The 9,799-nt window shown below is 48.2% G+C and overlaps 1 protein-coding gene across 3 annotated transcripts; it reads left to right on the top strand.

Annotated features, from left to right (window-relative positions):
- Window positions 1–602: 602 nt before the first annotated feature.
- PHETA1 (PH domain containing endocytic trafficking adaptor 1) lies at window positions 603–9,550 on the top strand. 3 transcript variants are annotated; one of them, XM_042441714.1, is made up of 3 exons: window positions 616–698; window positions 1,765–5,109; window positions 6,050–9,550. In XM_042441714.1, exon 3 carries the CDS (start codon window positions 6,061–6,063, stop codon window positions 6,904–6,906), a length of 846 nt encoding a protein of 281 aa, XP_042297648.1. In that variant the 5' UTR covers window positions 616–698; window positions 1,765–5,109; window positions 6,050–6,060; the 3' UTR covers window positions 6,907–9,550. The 3 variants fall into 3 exon arrangements, with proteins under 3 accessions (XP_042297646.1, XP_042297648.1, XP_042297647.1); XM_042441712.1 differs by lacking the exon at window positions 1,765–5,109 and having other exon boundaries at window positions 603–698; XM_042441713.1 differs by lacking the exons at window positions 616–698; window positions 1,765–5,109 and adding an exon at window positions 1,022–1,163.
- Window positions 9,551–9,799: the final 249 nt, after the last annotated feature.

Raw genomic sequence — 9,799 nt, 5'->3', positions numbered from 1 at the left:
CCATTCAACCACAGACCAAGACCCAGATCAACATGGAAACCACCTCTTCTCAACCAACAGTATATATACTCCACTCTCTTCTGTGCCAGCATTCTCTGAAGATGTCAGCCACAGATGCTGGCAAAATGTCAGGAATAAACATGGCCACAGAGCCCGAAAAAAAAACCCACAGAAATAATTAAATGTAAGTATTTCCCAATGATTCCCTTTGGGGAAATATAATTCCCTATGGGCCAGTACTCCCCAATGGTTCCCTATGGAAAAGCATTCTCCTATGATTCCCTATGGGCAAGCCCTGTCACTGCTTTCAGTAGCTCCTGTCAGGGAGGGCCTTGCAAACCAGCCAGGCAAGACGCTCTATCAGAAAGAAGGGGGCGAAATCCCCTCGAGCACATCATGCACGCCCGCACATGGCCTAGGGCTGCCAAGAGTCCCTCTGCGATGGCTTTGGAGCCTGTGCTTTGGCTCCTGCTCTGGCTGCTGAAGCCACTCTGCCCAGAGGGAGCGTCCAATGGAACCGGAAGGAAGGAGCGCTCTGAAGGAGGCCAGCCTCTTTGCCTCTTGGAAGGGAGGAGGGCGGAGCCAGAGGAGAAGGGGGCGGAGCCCATCCGGCCCTGGAGCCCCAGCGGACAAAGGGAGCTGCTGCTGCTGCTGCTGAAGCGGGCCATCGGCGGGAGAGGCCCAAGGACGCTGAAGAGGTGAGATCGCCCGATCAGAAGGGAAGGGGCACTCTGCACATGCTCAGGGGACGAGAAGGAGAAGGAGGGGGACTTTTCCCCAAAAGAATTCTGCGGTTCCACCTTGATCCCCGTTTCTTTCCCGCCCTCTCCGTCCGCACTAGGGATAATCCGGTTTGAGAGCGCTTGGGCTGCTCTGGGTCCAGGCTGTGGCATTCTGGGAATTGGAGTTTGTGGTGGCCCCAGAGCGCTCTGGGGCCACCACAAACTCATTCCCAGAAGGCCACAGCCTGGACCCAGAGCAGCCCAAGCGCTCTCAAACCGGATTATTTCCCTCGTGTGGATGCAGCCCAGGCCACCAACAGACTGAGGGCAGAGGAAAGGGAGTGTCCTTGCTTGCCTTGAACCCCTATATATCTACATCTATATCAATAGCCTATGGAATTCCCTGCCACATGATTTGGTGAGAAGCAATTGACCAACTGAGTGAGTAATTAATTAATTAATTAATTATTATTAATTATTTTCTTATATCCCGCCGCTTCACCCAATACAGGGACTCCAGGCGGCGAACAAGTAGAAAACCCATTGGAAAACAATACAAAACATGAAAAGAGAAGGGTTCTCTCTAGGAACTTCTAGGTCCTCCAGCAAACTCTATGGTCAGCTGCTTTGGCCTAGTGGTGCTGGAAGACCAAGAGATTCCTAGAGAGGACTTAAGGAATGGATCCAAAACGCAAAGAATCCAAGCCGCCCAAGTCAGCGCCACAGATGCAGAGGGCCAACTCATTTAAGCAGTTAAAAATACAGTCGGCCCTTCTTAGACACGGATTTCTTATCCATGGATTTCTTATTCACGGATTCAAGCATCCACGGTTTGAAAATGTTCAGTGGCACCAATGGGGCAGAGGAGGGCATTGCCCAATGGGACCCTTCAGCCCTATCCTCCCAGGATGCCTGGCCTCCCTTGGTGGGACAGAGAGGAGGCTCCCTCCCATGGATTTCAATGCTTGGCCAGGCATAGATAGAGAAGAGATGCTCTTTCAAATATCCAGGGCCTAACCCAAGCCTTTCAATGTTATTACAGTACCAGCACCTTACCAGAGGCGTATTGCCAACCAGTGTGTTTCCTTGAAGACCAACCATTCCATGATTTCTGCTCAGTGTTTCAGTCCGCAAGCTGACCTCGCGCATGAGCTGCAGTTTCTGAGCTATCGTCAAGGGCAGCCCCACATTGAGGGCATTGCAGTAGTCTAGTCGGGAAGTCACCAGGACATGAACTATATGGACTGTTGAGTAGATGAAACAAAGTGCTAAGAGTATGGTCTTAGATGGCTTCCATGACCAAAGCTGGGGGAGAGGACTATCAAATCGCAAAACAGAGCTCCCATGTAAAAGAGGGGCAGACTACCTTAGGATCAAATGCCCAAGACTAAAGCATCAGAGGAGAGAGAGGGCTTTCGCTGGCCCCACAACAAACTCCAACTCCCAGAATTCCATAGCCTTGAGCCAGGGCAGCTAAAGCAGTGCCAAACCAGATTATTTCTCCAGTGTGGATGCAGCCTGAGTAACAGGTTACTGTTCTTTCTGGAGGGACCAAATCTGCAACCCGTTGGAATGGGCTGACACCAAAGTGTGGGGAAGCGTGGCCATCCTGGCTGGGGGATTCTGGGAATTTCAGTCCCTAAAAGTCTCCTCCCCCCCCCCCCCCCCCGAGCTAAAAGGCCCATTCAGTGGCAAATTCTCAAAAGCAACAGCTCCCTCCTTCAAAGTCCCTACCTTCCAAGAATCTGTTCTTTGCTGCAGAGGCTTCTGGGCTCTCGCAGTCTTTCTTAGCACTCCTGGTAGTAAATAGGGTCATTCTGGGAACAGAATGTTTGGGAGAAACACAGGGAAATAAATAAATGCATCCCTCTGGTTGTTCTGGGCATGCTAAGGGAGCTGCTGACATCGGTGTACCTAAAGGGCCTTGGACCTCCATGGATTTTGGCATCCTCCGGGGGTCCTGAAACCAAACCCCAGCAGATACCAAGGGCCCTCAGCATTAACCTAGCAAGTGGTTTCAGATGCTTTCAGCTCCTTGAAATCATTTCTTACTGTTTACATTTGTATATTGCTTAAGCTGATCTTATTGCACACTGACCTGAGAATGCATGATGTAAGTAAGGCCAGAGAGGTGAATCTAGACTGCTTTAAATTAGGGGTTTTAACACAACTGCTTCTATCATGGCTTTTTAAAAAAACTTTTGTATGACAAATAGTTTTTGCTGTGTTCTGTTTTAACCTTTGTTGTCAGCCGCCTGGGGTCTCATATTGAGGAAGGTGGGACATGACTCAAATATATATTTAAAAGACAATTGTTTTAATAAAGTAGCTAGGCTACCCAGCAGAGGGCAAGGGATGGGGTGGAAGGACTGCAAAATGTGCTCAGAACCAATTCCTTGGTTCCAGATTCCTCATTCTAATTCCCTATCTTTTGCACCCAGCACTGGTTTTAGGATTTAGGATTCCAGGAAAACAGCCAGGTTAGTCCTGCAGGCGTAAAGGCTGGCCCGCAACTATAAGCCTTGGACCCCCTTGTTTTCTTATTTCTATCCCAGGCTTTCGTTGCCTGTGTGTTCAAGGGTCCTGTCCTCCTTGTGATTCTCTAGGGGCCAAAGTGTCAGCCTTCTGCTGTGTCCTCGCTGCGTGCCTCGAAGACATAACTTTGTCTCCAAGGATCATGAAACAGTGCCTGCCTCCCAAAAACAATGGGATGGGTAAACAGACTTTTTGACAAGCCTTGAGGAACTGGTCCCTGAAAGAGACGGCCGGGGGAGAATTACTCAACCTAAGAAAGGCTGGAGGAGTTGTTTGCCCAGAGTAGCCAAATCCTGAGTGGCCAAATCCTTTTTTTTTTTGGGGGGGGGGGGGGTTCCTTGGAAAAAAGAATGTTTGCAAAGCTGCTAAGGTTAGATGAGAGGAAGTGAAAAGGTTTGCAAAGTTTTTTCTTTGCTTCCTTTTTACGATCCTGTGAACAGGAGTCACTAGCAAGAGAGATTTTCCTTGAAGCCGTCAGTGGGCAGGAGGGGTTGCTTGGTGGACAAAATGGAAGCGGCAGGGGGGCAGCACTGGCATTTCTTTGACGCTACCAGGTTTGGATATTGTTAGGGTTTTGTTTTGTTTTTTTGGAGGGGTGTCTTGTTTTTGGATGAAGCCACATTCCCTTGCCAAAGTTTCAAGGCCTAGAAGAGCTTTGTAGACTTAAAAAACCCAACCAGAGCCAGGAATAGCAGTCTATGTGTTTGCACATATTGTAGAACCTAAGTAATGTACTCGCACATAACCTTGTGGGACTTGCAAGGCCAGCCTGCACTGGGCTGGAGGTGCCATGGTCATCTGTGCCTTGGTTTATGGAAATGCTTTGGGTGCTGGGTTCAAGGAGCCTAAGAGCCCATACAGACAGGCCAAAATAAAGGTGCTTCAGGTCACTTTGGAAGCTGTGCCAAAGCTGCGCTCCAGTCCTTAGGGCTGGAGTGTGGCTTTGGTGCGACTTCTGGACTCTTAGGACGCATGCATCATTGAAACACCATACCTCCACTGTGACTCGAAGCAGCTTTATTTTGGCTGTCTGTAACAGGCCATAGTTTTTCAGTTTGCATCCCCTTTGAGGGCTTGTTGGGGATTCCACAGCGTGGAGATCTGCAGCTCTGAATTATGATTGTTCACTGAAGGCTTTCCTAAGATTATAGCTCCCATCATCCTACTGGCTTACTGGGACTGATGGAAGTTGTTGTCTAACACATACGGGGCAAAAGCTTCTGGCTGGCCACAAGTATCTATTTACTCTGCGGTGGATTTCCGCCAGTCCTCCTGCTCTGAGCCCACGCTCTTCCCAATGGCCTAGTTTTTAACTGGCAGGTTTTCCTCACCCTCCCACGCCTTAGTGTGTCAAAACAGCAAGGGCTTGGTAGCCAAATTAAACTTTGCTGCCAACTTTGAAAATCCAAACAGAAGAGATGGCAGGAGGTTCTTGCTGTGGCTGCCACCTTCTCATCTTTCCTTCTGGACCCAATACGAAAGAAGAAGAGAAAACCTGGCTAGTCTAATATATAAAAACATGGGCTGACAGCAACAATATGGAAGGTGCTGCATAATGTCAGGCTATACAGTGTGAACCCCAAGGCGGAAGTGGTACTCCGTTTTAGGTTTCTTCTCTATTCTGTTTTGTTACTCCTCCTAGACAAGCGAAGGCCTATGGTTTGGGTTCCCCCCCTTAAAGAACAAATTTTCAGTTTTCCCAGTACGGATGGGGATTGGCATCATGAGGGAAGGTTAACTCTAATGAAATCTTTTTCTTTTGAAGGAGCAGAAAGCTTTTTACTGACGCAAAATGCCAGTAAAAAATGTGTATGTAAGACAGTCTACAGAAGTAGAGAATGACATTTTCTGGGTATGTAGACATACCTACATATGTACAGCACTCACATCCAAGATACATTTTTGCACATATTTGGGTGCTGGCCATGTTCACAAGAAGAAACTTGCCAAGAAAACCCCTTAGGGTCACCATGGGTCAAAAATGACTTGAAGGTACACAACAGCAATAAAGTACAATTTCAGACCTTACTGCATGCTATGTTGCAACAGATTTTCTGTTGCTAAAACAGTTACGTTTGTTTATGTTTGATAGGAAAATAAATATTTCATATATTTCAATGCCCCCCCCCCAAATTACTGTGGGGGAGGGCAGGGAGAAATGGGGGGACTTTTTGCCAGTTTTGCATCTCTGAACTCTTGCTATTGGAGGAGTTACTGACTTCAGTAGCACGCTATCTTGGATCTAATGCTGAACCAAGCTAGCATTGACCATGTTGACTGGGGTGATGGGACTTGCACTCCAACGTGTCAGAGGAGGGCTGGGGAAGCTTGCCTTTAGATCTAAGCTGTTGAGCAGACCACACTTACCTGAAGATCTTTTAGTTGCACTCTGTTGAATTTGGGCAGAGAGCTGGGATGTCATGCCAGTCCTGTTCTTCCTTTGCTCTTGAAAGCTCACCTGAGCTCTGGAACTATTTGCCATACGATTTGGTAATAAATGGGTTGTGAAGAATCCAGGGAGGCAAATGTTCTGGAAGCAAAGCCAGGGGATAACTTTTCTGAGGTTGACTTAGGAAACTAGACACTTCCCAGCTGGTGTAGAAGGCAGTGTACAGCAGGGGCAGCCATTTTGGTGCCCTATGAGAGAGATCAGCATGGCAGTCATCTTCTGACCAAGATTCCTAGATGTGTTCCTTCTCTATTGGTTTGGTTTCTCATTTGTGATGGCTTTGGGAACTCACATCTCTCTCTCTCTCTTTCTCTCTCTCTCTCTCTCTGTTTTAATTTTGAAGTTTCAGTAAACATGAAGCTGAACGAGAGGAGCTTGGCCTTCTATGCCACATGCGACTCCCCCACTGACAATGCTGGCTTCCTCTACAAGAAGGGGGAGCGGAACACGGCCTACCACCGTCGCTGGTTTGTGCTGAAGGGGAATATGCTTTTCTATTTCGAAGACCGGGAGAGTCGGGAGCCGGTGGGGGTCATCATCCTGGAGGGCTGTACGGTGGAGCTGTGTGAGTCCACTGAGGAATTTGCCTTTGCCATCAAGTTTGACTGCGCCAAGTCCCGCACCTATATCCTGGCGGCTGAGAGCCAGGCCGCCATGGAGGCCTGGGTCAAGTCACTGTCGCGGGCCAGCTTCAGCTACCTGCGTCTCGTGGTGAGAGAACTGGAGAAGCAGCTGGAAGAGATGCAGAGGAATCTCTCCGGCTACCACCGGGTCCAGAGGAGGGTGCCCCTTTACCGGAAAAACAAAACAGTGCCAAATTTAGACCTGTTGGCCTTAGGGCAAGACTTGGCCCAAGAGAAGCCGACGGTCCCGCTTTGTGTGCCGGTGAAAGAAAATGGCTGTGCGCTCTGGAATAATTCCGAAGGCCCAGCCAGTCTTCCAGCAGGATACCCCCCAACAGAACCCTGGAGCATAGGGACTTGTGGGGAGAACAGCTATGATGGCGGGCTCAAACCTCCCCCTTTGCCCCCTCGGAGACGGGCACTCTCAGGCAATTCTTGTGGCACTGAAGGCCCTGGTTTGGATGGCCCAGTGTATCCAAGCACAACCTGTTTTTCCAAACTCCATAACTGGTATGGCAGGGAGATACTTGAACTGCGAAGAGAGTGGCTGGAGGGGCAAAAGGACAGCAGTCTTTGAGCTGACACTTTGGTTGGGGAAGTGCCCTTGGAAGCACTGAGCCAGGCCAGAGCCAGGCTGAGCGTGAGCCCAGCTGCTGTGACTAAACCTCAATGGCTGGAAACTCTGGCTTCCCACTTTCCAGGAGCAACGCACATCATACCAGCCTCCTGGTCAGTTCTTGGGAAAAACCACCACGGGTGCCAGCTCATACCTTCCTGTTGACTTGAAGAATCAAGCCAGTCTCTCTTAGGTCTTAGTTATCTTTAGCTGAACACTTCCTCAATGAGAAATGCCTTCTTTTTTCCCCTGGAAAATGCCACCTTTTAAATTATAACGATGGGCCTTCAGCTTGTTAAAAAGAAAATGGACCTGTCTTTAAAAACAATCACAACCAGCACTATCCAGTAGAGACCAAAACCAAAACAAAACCCTGAGCTGGGTGCCAATGCATCGTTCCTCGTGCCAGTGCAGCCACTGCTGGCTGCACTGATATTTGTTTAGTAGGTTCTTTTCTTGTGCTGGCAACAGATTCACAGTGGAAGAAGCTGCCTGCTGGTTTCTGGCAATCCCCCAAATCCCACAAGGTCAGCACTCAGGTACTCTGTAGCATTTTCTGCCTGTTAGGAGGGAAAAAATCCCACACATGTACTATGTTTGATGGGGGAACTAAGATCTCCCCAACTCAATCAATTCGGCTTGTCCTGATTGCCAGAGTTTTGAAGGAAAGCAGCAACACTTGCCCCCCCCCCCCCCATCCTGGTTCTGAAATGGTGGCAGGATCAAAATGGAAAATTGCTTGTCACAGTTGCTTACTTTTGTCTGAAATGGTCCATGGTACAACAAGCACAGCTGGCAGGCCCAGAGAGGCACAACTGGAGACATTCTTCCCGGCAGCTTCCATTCAGTGTCACCTTTTGAACAGAGCTAGTTTTGTGGGGTTTCAAAGTATATCTACACTACAGTTGTAAATGGCCTTAATAGTCAGTCACTTGTGAAGCCCCTTGCCCCTGATCTTGGGGGGACATCCACTCAGACTGAGCTATGTTTTAGCTGTGTTCCAGGCCTCCAAAGGAAAGTGCACGTATTGCTCCTACTCTGTAGCTTTACAAGGAGTTACAGTTGGAACACATTCGCTGCAAAAAAATTTTATTGTGTGAATTCTTGTGAAAACTGCATAGTTTGAAAAAGCTCTGCACTTCTCTTCTCCAAAACTTCATCTTATCTTGTATCCCACCATCATCCCTATTTACCATTTGCTGTCAAGTACCTTTACTCTTGCGAGGTAGACTCATACTTATTGTTCCCGTTTTACAGGAGAGAAATTGAGTCTGAGAAGGAGCAGTTTGCCCCAAGGGCACACGACGGGCTGCGCAGCTCTCCCATAGCCTACTTCATTGGGAAATTAATGGTGCTGTTTTGTTCTTAGTAATGGGGAGCTGCTGTGTGGCGCAATGGTTAGAACATCAGACATGGTGGAGGCCAAGTTTCAAATCTGCAGTTAACCAGAAAGCTCACCTTAGGAGTCACTCTCTTTCTCTGCTCTACTTCACAGGGGGGTTCTGGGGATAAAATAGGAGAGAAGAAGATTGGCTCTTTTAAATTTTTTGGGAATGGGCCTGTAGACTGGAGTCTTAGCTTTTGATGTCTTCCAAGAACCGCTACACACAAGAAATCACTCGGCTTCTGACTTGCTCTCGCTTGGCCTTTGAACGGAGCTTGTTCCATTGGTTGGCTCCCTCGCCTTTTGTAGTAGCCAGGCATGAACCCAGCTGAGAAGCAGCCAGGGAAGGCAGGCTTTTTCTGGGCACAGCAAAGAAGCATAGCGGATCAATACTTTCCAGAGCACTGGGAAAGGCAAGGCAAGGGCTGCAGGAGACTTGGTAGGGGCCTCCAGTTGTGTGGGGCATTGTTGACTGTTGGGGGCAGAGAAAGCAGAAGGCTGGGCTATGGGCAAGAGGGCACAGGCTTTCCTTATGCAGCCTCCCCAGATGGGTTGGTGGATTTTGTAATATTTGGACAGCACAAGGTAACAGCTGAGCTTGCCAGTTGCAGCCCCTTCAGGGTAGAGAATCTTGACAGATTTGCTTTCTTTATGCTTCCCTCTTGCCCTCCTTTTTGAACCGCAGAAGAGGAACTGTGGGCTTGTAAGGACCACATCTCAAAGGAAGCAACTTTTTGACTTGTGGCCACAATAGAGAAGTGAAACTTCTATTGGTTTTATTCCCTCTGTCTTTTTTTTTTTTTTTTAAGAGGTGTCTCCTCTGCAGTATTGCTAAGAGGGTACGGACCTGCAACCTGGGATATCAAGAATCCCCTGCATGATTTCTGTACCATCTTTGCCTGAGGAAGAAGGCAGTAAGCTTCAAAAACTTATGTTAATGTATTATTATTATTATTATTATTATTATTATTATTATTATTATTATTATTACTATTGCCACCCTTTCTGGCTGGCCCAATAAAGGGATCACCCATGCAGATTTTGGGATTCAGGGCTCTAGTAACTAGAATGGACAGTGTTGCAAGGCTGCAGTTATCTAAGGCCCCATACAGACAGGCCAAAATAAAGCTGCTTCTGGACACTTTAGAAGTATGCTGTTTAAATGTTGCATGCGTCCTAAGAGTCCGGAAGCCACACCAAAGCCACGATCCAGTCCTAAAGACTCAAGCACAGCTTTGGTGCAGCTTCCAGACTTTTAGGATGCATGCAACATTTAAACAGCATACCACCAAAGTGTCCCAAAGCAGCTTTATTTTGGCAGTCTGTATGAGGCCAAAGTTTCTTTTTCACATTGGTTAGTGTTCTCAGAAAGCTGTCAATGAAGGGGGATGCTCAGGGTTTTTGGAGGTGGTCTTCAGGCTACCATGGGATGACCATTGGCCCTGCCAAGAAGCCCCACTCGATTCTGAA

This window comes from Sceloporus undulatus, chromosome 10 (genome assembly GCF_019175285.1).
Source record: "Sceloporus undulatus isolate JIND9_A2432 ecotype Alabama chromosome 10, SceUnd_v1.1, whole genome shotgun sequence".
NCBI classification, from domain to species: Eukaryota; Metazoa; Chordata; class Lepidosauria; order Squamata; family Phrynosomatidae; genus Sceloporus; species Sceloporus undulatus.
This window is presented reverse-complemented; position numbering and strand designations above follow the sequence as displayed.

Bases quoted from the DNA above. Each gene is read 5' to 3' on its own strand.
- PHETA1 (XM_042441712.1), top strand. From the start codon at position 6,061: ATGAAGCTGAACGAGAGGAGCTTGGCCTTCTATGCCACATGCGACTCC.